Source organism: Panthera onca, chromosome F1, assembly GCF_046562875.1.
Source record: "Panthera onca isolate mPanOnc1 chromosome F1, mPanOnc1 haplotype 2, whole genome shotgun sequence".
Taxonomy (NCBI): domain Eukaryota; kingdom Metazoa; phylum Chordata; class Mammalia; order Carnivora; family Felidae; genus Panthera; species Panthera onca.
The window spans coordinates 29,139,372-29,157,484 of record NC_138355.1 but is presented as its reverse complement, the minus strand read 5'-3'; the positions used below and the strand labels follow the sequence as shown (position 1 = coordinate 29,157,484).

At 46.9% G+C, this 18,113-nt stretch overlaps 1 protein-coding gene across 8 annotated transcripts in view; it reads left to right on the top strand.

Annotated features, from left to right (window-relative positions):
* Window positions 1-18,113, top strand: part of CACNA1E (calcium voltage-gated channel subunit alpha1 E) — a 496,397-nt gene that overhangs the window by 459,076 nt on the left and 19,208 nt on the right. For 5 of the 8 annotated variants that reach the window (XM_081791869.1, XM_078440843.2, XM_081791871.1 and 2 more), the window contains 7 exons: window positions 3,915-4,006; window positions 4,601-4,766; window positions 8,938-9,065; window positions 14,209-14,305; window positions 16,361-16,466; window positions 17,330-17,437; window positions 18,004-18,104. In XM_081791869.1, the coding sequence (XP_081647995.1) occupies window positions 3,915-4,006; window positions 4,601-4,766; window positions 8,938-9,065; window positions 14,209-14,305; window positions 16,361-16,466; window positions 17,330-17,437; window positions 18,004-18,104 (798 nt within the window). Of the gene's footprint in view, window positions 1-3,914; window positions 4,007-4,600; window positions 4,767-8,937; window positions 9,066-12,225; window positions 12,323-14,208; window positions 14,306-16,360; window positions 16,467-17,329; window positions 17,438-18,003; window positions 18,105-18,113 lie in introns of all 8 variants that reach the window. The other 3 variants (XM_081791872.1, XM_078440842.2, XM_078440840.2) reach the window with 1 other exon arrangement.

Below are 18,113 nucleotides of genomic sequence, written 5' to 3'. Positions count from 1 at the left end.
TACAAATCTGGTACAGGGGTTTCATCTGAGGTTATCAGATCATGGTGCTGACTTACAAGTAGTGGGACTTCTGTGAACACAACAAAAGGACTAAAGCAAAAGTGACACCACTGTTCTTAGCCAGAGTGGTCTCGTATAAGACCAAGGAGGGGGTGAGGCTCATGATGATCCATTTCTCAGCATCTCCCATATTTGAGCTAGACCTAAAAGAAGGTCAGATGGTTGTTCCCTCATACACAACAGCACAAAATATATCTGAGTTAAGTCTTGAATGGCTGAGATTTACACCCTAAGACCTACCACTGGGAACAACTCAAAGGGATCCTAGCAGCCTGCCTAATCCTAGGGACACCCAAGGGCCATGTTTCCATCCTGGATATTTATGCAGGTAGCCAGAGGTCCACTGAGCAGAAGATGTCATAAGATCTTCCTAAAGTGACTGTCATTTGTGGCAGGTGGACTCCTACTATAAACAGTCAGTGACACATCCCATGAACATATCCAGTTAGATACACTGGACTGTCTGCTTGTTTCAGGGGGGCTAACTTTCTGACTTGGAGATGTTGAGACTAAAGCCTAGCATGGAAATTCAGCCAAGTGGCAGTCTCCTGCAGTCAGGCAGTCTGGCTGCCTTTGGACTGCCAGCTGCCTTCTCAACAGTGCCTGCCATCTGGAGCCACTGCACACATCTCCCATGCTTGCTGTGTCAGCAGCCTTTTGCCAAAGCATCTCTGAAATGTCTCTTCTTTATGCTCCTCTCTCTTGCATGCACTTCTTAATTTTGTTCATCTCCTAACTGTATTACTGGAGAGATTTTTGTTCTCCCAAAATACAATAGAATGTCAAGTATCACAAAGCGTGAGACTTGGTTGAGAAGTAGTGAGTTCTCCTTTAATGAAGATATTTCAGGAGAAATGCCATGATGGCGTCAGAGCTGTGCTGTAAGCAGAATCCCTATGGAAATTTACGATCAGCTTGATGATGTCTATTAAGTCCCTTCTAACTCTCAAATATTTGATTCTAGAATTTAAATGTTCTTGAACAGCCAAATGAAACTTAAATTTTTGTCCATGATTAAAATAGCTCTTACCTCCTTTCATCTTCAGTCAAAATAAACTAGAATAACACCATCTCTAGTAGTAAACTATTAGCATTATTGCTGATAATGATGATAATGCTATTTACCAATACTTGAATTCCTGGGTGTGCCAAACACTCTCCAAAATGTTCTAACCCCATTCTTCCTCCCTGTCTGCAGGCACACGCACAATACGTGACTAACGTATTTGAAAGTGATGTGAAAATGTTTATGGGTGGGTTTCATTGTCTCCATTGACGCTTAACATGGTTAAGTAACTTATAACATACTGAAGGTCCCAGTAAGTGGGAGAGCTGAGTTTAATTAAATCTCAGCTCTGTCTGCTGTACAACCCATATTCTTAGTGTACTACATGTTCTCTCTCCTCCCACCAACAAGCAAATACAAGTATTTATTTGACCTGTTGGTGGGAGGTGGGAGCTGTTCAGTCATGAAATTGTGTGCAATGTCTAATATCTTATTGCCCTTAGACTTCTTCCTCCAAAATAGGAGCACTGTTTCCATTACACAGGGACACAAATGGCTTTCCCACTGTGATTTGCCTTTAGAGAGCCATCCTCCTCCTGGTGCATGATAGAAACCCCACACTGTGCACAATGCAGATACGTAGCTTGTGGCTAAAGAAATTGTATCTGGTATAGTCACAACAAAGTAGAGGGATCCATCCAAACAGAAAGACATAAAGGCAGGAGACCAGTATTGGAAAAATAAATAGGAACAGGATGAATCTGTGAGAAGAACCATTATTCTGAACTTTCACAGTCATCTTGGAAGAAGAGAATTTTGCAGAGGAATCTGAAGAGGGAAGGAAGGAGTAACTTGCTGGGTATGGGAAACAGTCCAGGGGCACAGATCATTAGGAGGTGAGGCTTTCCGCCTCAGCTCCTCCACTGACCAGCTCTACAAACTTGGTCAAGTCACCGAACCTCTCTGGGCCTTAACACCCTCACCGGAACCATAGACAAGTTGGATAGATGTCTTCACAGGTCATTTTATGTTCTAAAGTTCTGTGATTCCGAGTGAAAGTAGATTTAAGCTTGTACTTCTGTTAAGCGTTCTGGTGGGTCTCAGTATCTCTTCTTTTTCTTTCATGCCCTTTTGGTGTAGGAAATTTGGTCTGGGACAAGGACTAAGTGAAAAGCTAAAAAATAAAAAATGAATAAATAAATAGAAGGTGGGATTTTAAAAACTGCCTTCACAATAAATATGTATTTATACATTTTTGGCTTGATAACTATAGTCGATTCAAAACAGCTTCAGTTTCTTTGACTGTTACCCACACACCTCATGCAGAATCACAGCATGCCCTCCCACTAGTTGATAACTGGATAAGGTGTTTGAGAAAATCATAGTGAGGACAATTAATGGTGGTTTCAGGACTGTCAGAGGTAGAAAAAAACATTGTAAGTTGTGTGGATGTGATGTGATAAATTGCAGATGTTGGGCCAAGAGAGTGAAAAGGAGAGAAGGTGATGTGAACACAGGCATAAGGATGTATGACAGTTTCCTCCTGGGGTGCCTGGAACTAAATGTGGTTGTTGGGGATTTTTTCAGTTCTACTGTCTGTCTGTTTGTGGGCCCTCCACCCTCTTATCTTCCTCCTTCCTTTCTTCCCCTGTGCTGCCTACCTTGCCACTTCCGTTCTCCCTGAGAGACAAGTAGTATTTGGGTTTTGAAAAACAGTGTGGAGAACAAATCCCCAAAGCAGGTGTCAGTGGGAGTTACTTGAGTAAAATAGCTGGGGGCAGAGATCGTTCCTCAACTGCACATTCTAAAAACTGTTCGGGGGAAAAATGTGTTCCATTTAGCATATATTAGATAAACTGAAGTATGTTAAATATAGTCTGGAAGGTGTCTCAAAGGGCTGGAAAAGTGACCTGTAAGCCTTCAGTTGTACCATCATTGACTTGTAGGAATAGATCCTGATACCTGAAACATGGTTGGGAGGAAAGTCCATGTGGAAGGGTACCCCTCTCATCCGAAGAGACTTAGGGTCTCAGAGTTCAACATTATTCACTGTCTGTGGATAAAGATCTCTGAGTTTTCCCTTCTTTTTTTTCTTTCGTGTGAATTTGCATGGTGACCACATTCTGGGCTCAAAGACCGAAAGCGGATTAGCAAATTCATTCTATAGCCAGGTCTGCCCATTCTTTCTCCTTTTCTAAGTATCCAGTTGTCCTGACTTTCTTCATCCTATTGGTCTGGACTTTGCTTTGTGTGCATTCGTTGTCATGGACTCTAGATTATAGATGTTTTGACTTTCTGAAATTGGACTCTCTGGATGGAAACATATCCAAGGAAGATAGAGGTGCCCCTCTGTGACCCAAACCGCTTGCAAATTCCAGGGCAGCACCTGCCCAAGCTGTCAATCACATGTTCTACAAATACACATATTCCAATCATTACTACCTGAGACAGAAAGACAGGGGTAGCTCCTTCCCTGCACTTCTGTTATGGGGTATGTCTTTGATAGACTGCTTGAGTACCATGGTGACAGGTACCATGGAAATAAAAAGACCAAATTAGGTGTGGGAGGAACTATGTACAGGCAGAATGACTTCAAAAAGATCTTGCCTTCTATGGTCTTTGGTCCTCTCTGCTGCAGAAGAATATAATTACTTGTTCATGTCAGGCCAGGAGCATGGGATCCATCAGCCTATTTGGGTTTGAGTTGTCTGCTTCAGGATTGGGCCATTGGGAAAGGCCATGCATATAGATTTGCCAACCCCATTAGATGAGGTGCATCTAATATTCATATGCAGGACACATCACACAGCTCAAGTCATGCTCTTTGTTTTTTGTTTTTCTCTTCAAGGTATTCGGAAACATAAAATTAGATGAGGAGAGTCACATCAACCGACACAACAACTTCCGGAGTTTCTTCGGGTCCCTCATGTTACTCTTCAGGTATCTGGATGCAAAACTCTTATACTGCGGCTCTCTTGTCAAGGGAGACAGAGTTACTCTGCCTCCTCCTCCTATTTGTCTCCTTGTTCTGCGTGTTCTGATCCTATCAGGATGTACAGTAGACTAGAGGCAGGGGTGGGGAGGTCCAGTGCCTCTGAAAAAATGCTCTGATGGCAAGAGAAAGTTTCCTTGACATCTTAGACTCAGCAGTTAGTTTGTAAATTGCAAGTTCAGAACACGCATGCCAGGACTCTGAGTAGGGAGGGTGGGGACAGTTTCCTGCGGACCAAATTCCATTTAAGGGCCGAAACCCTGGATGGCCAGGTTTATGTGGCCCTAGAGAGTCCCATCACTATCTCTACCACTGTCAGCAGAGACTCCTGAAAAGACAGAGAAGCAGTGGGTGAGGTGACAGAGCCCAAGAGAGACCTCCTGGGCCCTCTTCTCTGGATAGAAAGTACTGGAGGGACACTAACTGGTCACAAAAGGAACCTGCAGAGAAGAGAAAGGGGTGGGTGAGTTGGGGAAGAGGGCCAAGGAGAGGATGAGACACGCAGACCTGATACTACTAACCAAAATCTCTTTTGGGCTCAGGAGTGCCACAGGTGAGGCCTGGCAGGAGATAATGCTGTCGTGCCTCGGGGAGAAAGGCTGTGAGCCCGACACCACTGCGCCATCAGGGCAGAATGAGAATGAGCGCTGTGGCACCGATCTGGCCTATGTTTACTTTGTCTCCTTCATCTTCTTCTGCTCCTTCTTGGTGAGCAAACCCTGTGCTCTTGGCTTGAGATGTGGCCTACTCTACCCTATCCCGCCCCATCCTCCAAGAAACTCTTATTTATTTTGAAAGAGAGAGAGAGCAGGGAGGAGCAGAGAGAGAGAGGAGAGAGAGAGAATCCCAAGCAGTCTCCACACCATCAAGTACAGAGCCCGATGCGTGGCTCGAACTCATGAACCATGAGATCATGACCTGAGCCGAGATCAAGAGTCGCATGATCAACCAACCGAGCCACCCAGGTCCCCTCCCAAGGAACTTTTAAAGGCCAGGATCCTTAGCCGACTCCTGGGTGGGTGACTTCCCATGGCTGACACTGGACAGTTCTTGCTGCTTCTAGGGAAGGATTACTGTGAGAAGGAACAACAAGTGGAGTGGAGTTTAGGGAATAGAGTATTGAGCTTCATGTTGAATCTGTTGTGACCTGGAGTAAATCTGTCTTCTCTATACTTCAGGTATAGTATCTTACAGGGAGGACTAAGAATATCTTATCTCTCTTTTGGAGACTTTCAAAAGAGAAAAGGTACCTTGGAAATACAAAGTGGTAGCATTAATAAGGTAGAGTGATGACAATATATGATGTAATAGATGTGATCTCTCTTCTGTCATTTTGTTTGATGACAGTTGGCCAGCTTGAGAGGCATGAAAGGAAATGGACTATTTTGGGCATTAGTAAATACTAAGTGATATAGGTGAAGCATACCCACTTTGAAAATGGTGAGAAGCCCTAGATGGCCTTCTTAATTCTTTTTGGGAGAAAGCATGAGTTAGCACACCAGCATCCAGACATCCCTGCCCTGCACAGTCATGGACGAGGTGCTACCAGATAGGTTAAAGGGTCGGTCTGATGTTTCTGGCCACCCTGACACCCCTCAGCTTGGCTTTGCTGCTAATGTCACTCGCTGAACAAGTCTAAAACTAAGGCAATACCACTGAAAAGTGGTTAATTTCACAGCCGTGCAGCAAGTGAATTATCTCATGGCCAAGCGTTTCTACTTCCCTAAAGTGATCATGAGGAGATCTGCCACATGTCTAGCTCTCTGATGTGGAAAAGCAGCTTGCAGGCAGACTTTGGAGGGTGGTCAGCAGGTTAACGTAGCAGAGAGTGAGCCAGCTAGAGACTTGGGTAGCCTGCCTTGTGTCTTGGCTTTGTTGCTGTTCTAGAATGGGCAAGACACTTTCCCTTTTGTAGCTTCTGTAAATGGGAGGGAAAATGAGTCGATATAAGGGTATTATTTTCATGGTGAGCGGGGATTTGTTTGAATACACTCTCTTCTTGGGGGTGTGAAAGGTTTTCAATGAAAAAGAACACAAAACAGTGTCTTAGAGACCCTGGGGAGAAACTGTGAGTGGGTTATAGTCGCTCTGTCGGCTGGAGTCCAAGGGAGAAAGGCATACGGGGATATGAGTGCTTGTTGACGGGGCTGCTGTGGGGGTGATACGGAGCAGGTAGAAGGGCATGTGGACATCTCAGCTTTATCCTACATGGTGTAAGTGTTTAATAATAAATATTAAAAGAAACCAAGATATAACTGGAAAATTAATTAGAGACTATAAAGGTACTCAGAATTTTGAGATGGAGGGTGCTGCATAATTCACATTAATGTTATTTTTAAAGAGGCTATATTCAGGATGAGATGATCTGCTTTCAAATCTCAGCCCTGCATGAGACCGACTTTGTGACCTGGGGCAAGTCACACAGCTTCTTAATTCAAACCAACCACTCTAGACTTACTGATCTGCTGTGATGAGCCAGGCTGTGTGCTTGGAGGTGAGAATACAAATGCGTCCTTGGAGGCACATGTGCCCTCGAAGGGCTGATGATAATTAAGCCTGCCTCACAAGGTGAGAGGAGCATTAAAGCAAATAATAGGTGTGAGTGTGCACACCACGCTATAAAAGACTATACAAATATGAAGCGAAGATAATACTGTTTTATTAACATTAATAATAAGTACCTTGAAAGGAGTGTAAAACAAACGTGTGGCTATGTGGAAACCCCTTTAGAACCCAGGCAGTGATTGAATATATGTATTCACGGCGGCTCCAATCTCAGTGACAGAAAGAAAGGCCCAGCCCATGATTAGGTTCAGGTTTCATGAGACAGAGCTCCCCGAATAACAGTGATTTAACCAAAAGAGATGTTTGTTTCTCTTGCACACCAGTGAAGTCTGGAGGAAGGCAGTACAGGCTTGTTTCGGTCGTTCCACAGAGTGGTGAGCACCCCAGACATCACCTCCAGGGGCTACACGGCTAGGCATCTGCTTGTATTCTAGGCAGTGGGACAGAGGAAAACAGAGGAAGGCAAGCAGGAATGAGAGTGGTTGTTAGGAAATAGCCAGCAGTCTGTCTGTATTGCGGAGAAGACTCCAACCACGTCCTGTCTCCAGACTTTCTCCTTATCTTATATGCCGTCTGCATATCTGGCACCTCCATCCACCTGGCCATTTTGCCTGGGAATCAACAGAGATCCAATCCTCTTGTCCCCTCAGGCAGTTCTGTCTCTCAAGCAGGACTCTTTCACTCGTGAAAGACAGGACACGAGGCTACATCTGGCCTAAGCAAAAAGGGATTTTACAGGCATATGTAAATGAAGAGTCTTGGGGCAAGGAGAGGCATTAGCAGGCTTGATCTGGCCCTCAGATGACATCACCAGGACCAAGTTTCTTTATTTATGGATCTCTTCCTCCAGGCTCCTCCCTGTGAGCTCTTTTCCAAACACCCCCAGCCTCTGGCTCCAAGATGGCTGTAGCAGCAGCTCTAGACCCCAGTCCTCACACATTCAAGACTCACAGGGAAGAACAAGTCTATTGCCCAGAAGGTTCAATACCATTTTATTGGCCTTGATTGGATCACCAATCACTGTGGCCCAGGAAAATGGGGTTCAGTGGCTGATTGAGACCTGGGTCATAGGTGGTACCCCACTGAACCATATTAACTGGGTATAGGCAGCTGGGGGGATGCAGGGGGGGTGGTCCTCAAGAGACCAGATGTATAGTAAATGAGTTCTAGGCAGCCAAGAAACAATAAAACAGTGCTATTCAGGTGGTCTAGTTCTGTCAATACCATGTCCTTCGATTCTCCTATCTATACTACTCTCCTGCTCTGCCTTGGTTCAGAAGCACCACAAAACTCTCCCCTGCTTCCAGGGGCTCCTTCTGGATAAAATATATCTAGGTCTTTATCCTAGTTCAAAACCCTTTAGTGGATTCTGTTGCCTACTGCAAAATTGAGACCAGAAATGGGGGAAATATAGCCCGTGGATCATATCCGGCTTGCCACCTCTTTCTGTATGGCCCATGAGCTAGTGGTTTTTACATTCTTAAATGGTTAAGGAAAAAATAAAAGATGGATAATATTTCATGAACTGGAAATGATACGAAATTCACATTCAAACCCCTTTCTGGTCCCATTGTAACCTGTCTGTGTATGCTTCTTAAAATGGCTCATAAAAAATTTTACACCATTTGTGTGTTCCTCATACATCACAGTCTGTGCTAAATACTAAGTCTTTAAGAATATTCAAGGAACAGGTGAAGGTCTGCTCTGTTTTAAGCAATGTGCTAGGCATAGGAATGTATCTCTGGACAAAACTTTCTTACTTCCCATCCTTAGCACCTGGATCTCTGCAGCACAGTGGGTGCACAATAAATGCTGTGCAAATGTTGTGCAAATAAGTGAGACAACGGGGTCTTGGAAGCCACTTCAGGGCGTGAACGGCTTCCAGGTCTTCACACAGTAAGCCACGCAGTCAGCTCTAAGGCATCTTACCAGTTCTTCTGTTGGCTCCTTTTGTGGAGCAGGGTTGGGGGTGGGGGAGGCTAGAAGGGAGGATTGGTGTCAGGCCTTGACTTCGAGAATGTTGTCGCTCTTACTGCTCCCTCTGCTACAATAACAAATTAATTGAACAGATAATGAAGTGACTCTTTTTGTGGGGTTCTTTCCAAATATAAAGTGGCATGGAAGAGTGAAATAATACACAGTGAAATGTGTGGAAATTCTGATGAAAACATGTGGCATTCAACAAGATGAATAGGGCTTTAGTTAGGAACTTCGGCCTCACACACTTTTGAATTCTTTATTGGCCTTGAAACCTGTTTTACTGTGTTAGGTTTGTTTGCACTACTTAACTCTTCTTCTCCCCCATGCCCTCCAGATGCTCAACCTGTTTGTGGCCGTCATCATGGACAACTTTGAGTACCTGACTCGGGACTCATCCATCCTAGGGCCTCACCACTTGGACGAGTTTGTCCGCGTCTGGGCAGAATATGACAGAGCTGCATGGTGCGTAGGCCTCTCGACCATCCCAGTGGGGCCCATATCAAGGGCCTGTGGGGTTCCCAAGGAAGGGGTTGGAACCAGAGCCACCTAAAGGTCTGCCTGTTACAGAAGGAGAGGAGATTCCTCTCAGTCCTGGCCTGGGGAAGAGCTCAGGCCCTCAGATTGGCTCTGGTATCCAGCCAGCCAACAAAAACATAGCTTCTTTATCTTCCTTTTCCCTCTCATTCCTTCTGTGACAGGCCTTCCTTTTCTTTGCCAATCTCATCACACAGTCTGCACCTCAGAGTGCTTGGTTTCAATCACCAGAGGGGCTTCCAGTAATCTTTTTCTTTTTCTTCCCTACCAGTGGTTAGTGGACTCCTTTGAGTCATTGGGGCGGGGAGAGGGGTGGGTTGACAGGGGTCTTCTGGGCCAGAACATCTGGCCATCACAGTAAGTGACATTAGCATTTTATCTCACTCATCCCTCTCGAAAGACATGGTTTGAGATTGACTAAAATTATGTAGAAAACTGAGCAGGCTGTTCTTCCAACTGATCCCCTAAACACTTAAGGATTTTTATATACAGAATTGAATTAAATGGCAGGAATTTGCATGAATAACCTCCCCCGATTTCTTTCACCGTCCAGTATTTCTCAGATGATGTGCCTCCTGGGCTTCCGAGCAGGGGTTGGCAAACTTCAGCTTCAAGGCTAAACATGGTCCACTGCCTGTTTGTGTGAGTAAAGCTTATTAGAACACAGCCATCCACTCATTTATGTATAGTCTGTGGCAGCTTTCACACCATAAGGAAGAGTTGTGTAGTTGTGACAAAGACAGTGTGACCCTCAAAATACAAAGCATTACCTGATCCTTTACCAAATAAGTTTGCCGATCCCTGCTTTAGAGGACAGAAACAGCATTTTGGCCCCTCACGGTTGAGGACAGGGTGACTATTCTATAAGCACTTCCTTCACAGGAACTTTTCTGTCCCATGTCATTTTAGTTCTAGGATCTTATCTCACCAATCTACCCATTCTGGTCCCCCTCTGAAAATACTACAAGAAATGCCATCCTTCACAGGAATGGCCCACGTTGCTTCCACCTGGAGCCCCTTCATAATCTGAGACTCATCCTAAAATCTTCCCTCCTGTGAGGCTGTTGAACTTGGGTCAAATGTCAGAAGAGTGAATCAGAATTCCTCTTCCCCTCAGTAATTATTAATGACTTAGGGCACAGAGTTCCCTAAATCCATTCCTATTACGATGGCTGAGCAACAGCTTTTCCTCTCTGGATCTACTTTCTGGTAGATGGGCTGCTTAGAAAGCCATGGGTGCTGTGCTAGAGGGAATGTAGCCAGGGCTTGCATCAAATCAGCCCTGTGGCCTTGGACAAGTCACTTACTACTCTGAGCTTCCTCATCTGTAAATGGTGTTGATACCTGCCTGCTTTGAAGGGTGGTAGTAGGGATGATGTGAAATCATGTATGTAACTGTTGTTATAACTGACAATAACTATACAGGAAAACAACCAGAAACTATGGAAAATTGGTTTGGAAAGCATGGATGGCCATGGGATTGGGAGCCTGAGAAGGGATGTCTTCACTCAACCTGAGAGGAGAACTGCTAGCAGAGAAGTTCATTGCTCACCTGGCCTCACTCAGGTGTCTTTAGCTCTCTGAAACCACAGCTTCCTGTGCTTTCATATTATCTTGGGACCCAAATACTATGTGCATTAAATGTGTTCCTCCCGACTCATTCTGGCTGCTGGGAAGAAATGATTCCATGAGGACTAAAACAAACAAACAAAAAAACAAAAAAAAAACCGTGAGACTCAGAAAAAGGAGCTGTGAGAGAGCAAAAATAGAATGGAGAATCTCTTCTGCTTTGAAATTCACAGCGTCATGTTCTGGTTAGAGTTTCATTGGCCTTCTTTTTGGGATACAGGGGAAAGAACTAACAGGGATAACGTGAGCCAATGTGTTCAAAAAGAAGACTCATACAGGATGCAGGGAACACCAGCCTATAGGCAGTACCAACCCACCCACATCCCAATCTCAGTAAGAAACAAAGAGCAAATGGTTAAATGAACTTCCTCTCAAGAATCAAGAGACTTAAAGTACCGATGAGCTGTTATTTAGAAAAAGAGGAGGAATTAACACCAAAATCAAAAAAAGGCTGGAAAGAGTAAAGCTGGGGCAAAGCCTCACGTGGCTGCTGGCAAGGACTGGATGCTCAGAGGTGAACATGTGTGTTTATAATTTCCAGTGGAAACCGTGGTCCATACTGGGATGTTGCTTCCTTGTTCTGGTCTCTGAAAGAGCAGATGCTGTAGTTGCTGAAAAGGAATCAGTTGTTGATTCTGTCCTTCTCACGGAAAGCCAGGACTCTCTAGCAGGCCCTTGTGAAAGAAGGTTGGCGAGATAGGTCACCTTGTTCCTGGAATTCTGGCTGGATCTGACCAGGCTGCCTGTGGGCTGGCCAGCAGGAGCAGAGCCGGAGGGAGAGTGTCCACGGCTCCCTCCCAGGCTGCTCTCCCAGCACAGATCCAGGCGGGCTCCCACCGAGGGAGCAGAGCTCGCCCAAGCTGAACTCGGGAACAATATGCCACCAAGAGAAGCAAAGCCCTATGCAAATTCCCTTGTGCCAACTGAGCTCCTTGCTAATTAGCCTAATGGGAAATTTGTCTCTCACAGTCTGCGGAAAGATGCTGACTTCCCACTGCCCCTGACAAGCGGGTCTGAGTAACTGTAATCAATGTCTGCGAAAAGCAAACAGTTGGGCAGTCCACTTCACGGCAGCCTGGCATCTGCTCTTGACAGCTGTCAGAGGCATTTGTGTGAACTCTCAGGCTGTGCTCTTCAAGGCCTGGCTCGAGCCAGAGTCCATTTTCTGCATCTGACGAAGTGTGGGCCAGATAGGTGTCTCGGGGTGCTCTTGGTCATGCAGCAGCCCCTCTGGGCACTGGACGGGTTCTGATTTCCTTAGAAAATTGGGGGCAGTGCAGTTCAGCAAGGTGATGGTTCTCTGAGGCTCACTGCTCTCAGTCTCTCCTGGTTGGGTTTTACCAGGCCGGAGGGAAAAAGCTGCTCTCCCTCTTCCAGCCCTCAACATCATGGCTAAACTGTCCTGTCTTCCCCACCCTTCTCTGAGTGTCCTATTAACCCACCTGTGCTTCCTTTACAGCGGCAGGATCCCGTATAAGGATATGTACAAATTAGTGCGGGTGATCTCGCCGCCTCTGGGCCTGGGAGAGAACTGCCCCTACAGGGTGGCTTGCAAGGTTTGCCTCCCAGTCCCCAGCCATGACCGGCGGTGGGGTGCCACTTCGAACCCACCTCTCCGTTCTGCTCCACCACCGCTGCGCCACATGAGGGAACCTTCATGTTGCTTTCCTTTGAGTTTAAAGAGGTCCAAACACTCCCAGAACCAGCAGCTGTTACAGAAGGAAGAAGGGCACATTTTGGGGGGAAGACAGAAAAAAGGACTTGATATGGAAGGCCGATTTGACCTCTCTCACTTTTCTGCACATGCACACACTCAGTCATGTGTACGCACACACAAACACACACACACACACACACACACACACACACACACACACACACACTGTCTCTCTCCCTCTCCCCACTCCATCTTAATCTGTAGATTTCACCAGAAGGACCTCCCGTCCTCCAGAGAATGCAGACGTCTTCACTGGAGAACAGAGAACCTCCTTTTGGTGAAAAGCAGCAGCATCCTCCCATGTGCAATTTAGCAAAATGTGATTCTAGTTGTCCCTACCTCCGCCCATTCTCCAGCCCCTGGATAGTTTGGTCAGAATGGACTGTAAAAGCCTGAGGACAGAAAGGAGGGGAGAAACCATAATGAATCAGGGCAGGAGGTGAGAGTGGTAAGCGAGGGTAGACTTGGGGTGTGTAGAAGAATGCAATAGCTCAGGGGGTCTGCAAAGGTCTCTGCAGGCAGCGGAGGCTCCCGAGCAGATTTCTTGCCTTAGGGGTCTTATGTGTAGCGTTGAGGGGATCGAGGGGGCCTGTCATAACTGCGACATCACTGCTTGTTTGTGAGACCAAGGACATTGCTCAGGGGCACATAGGACCCCCTCTTCAACTCTGCCAGACCCTGGGAACTGGAACAGGAGCGGCTCTGCCAAGCCACCGTCCGAGGCCAAACCCGCTAGCTAAGGAAGCATCTCCTGGTGCCGCAGGAGAGAAGGGTGGGCTCTCTGGGCGTAGCTCGGTCCGGCAGCTGGCAGAAGACTTAGGCCCAGGAAGATGCCAGCCGGGGCAATGGGAAGGAGCTGGCGTGGGGTGGTGACACAGTGATTCCTGTACTCAGGAGGCCAAACAGCTGCCTCTGCTGAGACTCTTTAAACTCCGCCCCGGTGAAACCTGCAGCCGCATGTGGGGAGAGCCGGGAGGGCAGCATGGCATGCAAGATGCTCTTCCTCCTCCTGGTTTGGTTTCTTCTGTCCCCAGCATGCCATTGCCCTGGGGCATGCCCGGAGTAGAGAGCACTCTTCCCCGCAGAGCCAGGTGGAAGCAACCGGCCGGCTCCGAAAAGCAGTGCGCCACTTTCAGTGCAAGTTGCCGCCTCCTTTCGCACACACACCACAGAGGGAGATACACGATGTTCCGCCTGTGGGTTCAGAGGAGGAGAAGGGCCTGACATGCAGGTCGGGGCCGCGCCCCAGCTGGGGCCAGAAATCCTAACCCGTGGCTGGAGCACCGTCTATCCGTTTTATACCGCTCGCACACAGCCCTGGGAATTGAAAACAGGCTTGTGTTGTATGGAGGATGGCTAGAGTGAGTAGCGAAGTAGGTAACAATCGACCACGAGGAGAAAACGCGTCCCCATGACTACACAGCAGAGTCACGGGGACCAGAGGCTGCCACCAACGTTCCCGGGTCTGTGTGGGGCGTGATATAAATCCGCACCAGGATGGAGTCCCGTGTACGATTTGCCTCGATTAACAGGTTTCCTATTCTTTTTCTGTTTGTCCATTTTGTTTTGTTTCTCTTCTCCTGTTCTCTGTATTATTTTGTTTGTTTTGTTTTGGCTCTCTGGGAATGCCTGTTCTCCTTTCCTCCTGGTCTGCATCCTTCTCCTCACTTCCTGCCCTGCCCTGCCCACCCACCCCGTCTCCACTTACCACCCCTCCATGAGCAGTGGCCGCATCCATTACACTGAGATGTATGAAATGCTGACTCTCATGTCACCACCGCTAGGCCTCGGCAAGAGATGTCCCTCCAAAGTGGCATATAAGGTAGACCACCCCTTCCTTTGTTCTGGGCTAGAGACCAACAGGAGGGAGGCCAGAACATGGGGAGGAAGCTGGGCCGGGGAGGCGGAGGAGGGAACCAAGGGGAAAAGGAATGATGAGGTCAAAGGGCAAGGAAGGTTCCTGGAAGTATGGAGTCCCGAAACAATATGAGGAATGATTGGCAAGAGTCTTCACCGTGGGGCTTGTTATGTGTTCTTCTGCGTGTCTCCAAGCGTGTGGCTTCTTGTGAGCAGATGACTAGAAAGGAAGTGTTAAGTAGCGTGTTTGCTCAGAGGAGGCAGAGTGGTGGCCTGCAGGATAGCATATATGGGCAAGAAGGAAGCGAACAGCAAAACTGCTATCAGAGCCTAGAAAAAACTTCCAATCAGATAAGCTGAGGAAATGATGCAGAAATTTGTCTAAACATGGTTCATTTTTAGGAGAGGGGCAAACCCTTAATGCATGTCTTCTTCTTTGATAGAGGAAGGAACTGTGGCATGGTTCCTTCTAGGTATTAGAAAAAAAGAAGAACGCGACTTCTAGGATACATGATGAAGGATCCAGGCCCCTTCCCCCACCAGCCCAGCTGCCCGGTTCTCTTGTCAGTACAAGGGAAAAGGTGACATTGGGCACAAGTTGCACTCAGCATTAGATTTGCATTATTGGCATGACTGATTTGGGGGCTGGCCCTGGAGTTATGGGTGGATTCCCCATGGCTTGCTCAGAGCAGCAGCATACATTGGAAGTCACCCGCCATTAGGGTACTCAGAGCTTTGGGGCCTGATTTTTTTTCCTCCACCCATTAGTAATAGTTACTGTTTGGTGTTTAGACTGACCCAGAACTCTGGAGCTCTTTCATCTAGGAATATACCACAGCAATGTGGCCACTTCTCTAGAAGCTTAAGGAAGTGGGAGAGAGATGGAACTCAGATACAAACAAGAAACTGACTTTACACTCTAAGACATCATGTCTGTAGAATCACATTAGGCCAGATGTTCCACTGGAGCATTAGAGATCCTGCCTTGGGAAGAGACATGTCCCTCCCTGCCAGGCTGGTGGTTCTGCCAGAGGACCTGCTGCTGCTGCTGCCTCCAACTTGTACAGCTCCAGAGAGCATCTCCTTGGAACAGGGCCCTTGAGGGCCCAGTACATGGCTCTTCATGTGCAGCTTATGGGCTGGCATCCTTTTTGCTCATGATGGCCACATCCCAAAGTACCAGGTGGTAGAATGTGGCCTTGAGTTTTTTGAATGTCGGGGATGAAGCTTGGCGGGTTGAAGGGGCGTGGGGACTGGAGGAAAAGTTAAAGGATTCCAAAAGCAATATACTCTCTGGAAAGTGGATTTGGCCATTTCAGTTTGATCCCTTCTTTTGGGTGAGGGGAACAAGGCCTGCCCACTCTGCTCCTGCCTTGGTCACCCTTCTCTCATTCTCTCTCCTCTGCTGTTCCCAGCTTTCTTCCCCTGTACCCTGTTTGCACTTTCCTCCTTTTCCATCCTGCTCCACCTCATCCACCTTTGGATAAGTTGGACTTATGCATGTTCAATCACGTGCTGGCAAATTTCACCTTTTAAAGACTCAAAAAGGGGGGCATCAGGATGCATATTTCAACAGATAAGCAAAGCAAAATCTCTCCCATCACTACCTTTCCATGTGAGTTTTGGGGGTATCCATGGGACAAGGGGAAAGAGAGAGCAGCCTTGCATCAGGGAATGGAGCCACCTCCCAGAGCTGACTCCTTTCTCTGAGCCATTTCTTTTAGAAATCACTTTCCATCCCTATTAAAGACATTCTTAGGACCATGGAGGAGTCCTCAAGAATGATTAGTCCTCCTTCTTTTGGAATTTGGCAACATTCTCTGGGGGGGGGGGGGGGGGACTAAACAGCAGCAAATGAGCCATAAGTGAGAAGCAGGGAGAGGAGGTGGGACCGGGGATGGGGAATCCTTGCCCTTCTTTTTTGTCTCAGCATTGACCTCCACACTTTTCTTCTCTTCTCACCAAGGTTTCTTTCGATATTTTTTTCCCTCCTGCTCTTTCTGTTCTCTCTTTCGCACAGAGGTTGGTCCTGATGAATATGCCAGTAGCTGAGGACATGACAGTCCACTTCACCTCCACACTCATGGCTCTGATACGGACAGCACTGGACATCAAAATCGCCAAAGGTAAGCCAGGAAAGGAAAATGGGACTCTGGAACGACTCACCCAAGGTGGCACAGGACAGAGCTGTTTGAACATTGCATCCATCTGACAATGTCGTGATCTGAAAATCAACTATCAGGGTCTAGTTTCACCTCTGACCCAATCACTATAATGTCTGCCATTTCTTCCTGGAAAATAAATGACTGGTCTGACAATCTCTAAGGCTCCTTTCAGCTTTACCAGGATGTGGTCTTCAGTGAATGGTACATAGTAGGCATCTTAGAAATATTTGTTTATTGAACAAACGAGTTTTAATTTTGTTCTTTTTGTTTCTTATGTGGTATCTCTAATGCTCTGGAAGGTTTGTGGCAGATACCATCAGGGCCGTTCTTTGCTCTTCTTGATTTCCGGTTCAGTGATTTAGGAGAAAAAAGGTTTATTACTTCCAGATGGGCATCCAGCCTTCCTGCTCTTGCCTGATCCAAATCCTTCTTAAAATCAGGTCACTCAGACTATGGAGTCAGAGTTGCCGGAAGAATTGATGTATGTATAATGAGGCAGGGGAGGTTCCTTGTGGCTCTTTTCATCTTTCCCTCTGATATATTAAGCACCTGGGAGGTATTTCAAATGAATGAGGAAGCTGATCTTGGTCTTGGGGCCTCAGATCTTGTGGCAGGATATCCCTGAGTCACTAAAAATGGGAGCCAAAATGTGTTCTGCTTCTTCAGCAGAAAGACGTGGTATTACAAGATCCACTATCACGAAGTGCCAAGATTTCCTCTGAGACTATGAGGTGCCATGCTGATTCAGCTCCTCCCCCCACCTGCTCCCTCGGTACTGGTTATTTGTATGTCTTTTTTATTTATTGAAGTTTATTTTATTCTAGGTGGTGCAGACAGACAGCAGCTAGACTCAGAACTACAAAAGGAGACCCTGGCCATCTGGCCTCACCTATCCCAGAAGATGCTAGATCTGCTCGTGCCCATGCCCAAAGGTGTGGGTCTCCTCCTGGGTATCGTTGTCACTTTGAGCTCAGCATACCAAGGCCACATCTTTTAGGACACTGAGTGATCAAGGAGATAAGGGAAGGTTGCTCTTTTATTCTTAGGAAACCCAAATCTCCCACTCCTTAATCCCTTTGGCATGAATTGAAAACATTTTCTCAAGATAGGTCACTGTAGTTGTGGGTGAAACTTCTTGGGTGCATAGCTCTCTCCCTACCCATAAAACTGTTCAGCAAACCCTCATGCAGGTGGGAATAGGGTGCCGTTACTTAGGCATGGAAATCTAGACCAGTGGAGGTGATGCTTACTCACTGTGGTTTCTCATCAGTACCCCTACTCTCACTGGGTGGCTATGGAAGCTCCCAAAGATAGATGTGCAACCTAGTCACTTTGTATCCTCAGGGTCTGGTGCATGTGGAGCTCTCAATAAATACTGGCTAGGTGGATGGCTGAGGGAGCAAACCTGGTTCAAAGAATGGGGAAGCTTGTGAGGTATCCTCACTCTCTGCCACCTGTCTTCTCCCTGTTCCCTTCCATGCCACATTTGTGTTTTTAGCCTCTGACCTGACTGTGGGCAAAATCTATGCAGCAATGATGATCATGGACTACTATAAACAGAGTAAGGTGAAGAAGCAGAGGCAGCAGCTGGAGGAACAGGTGAGGGTC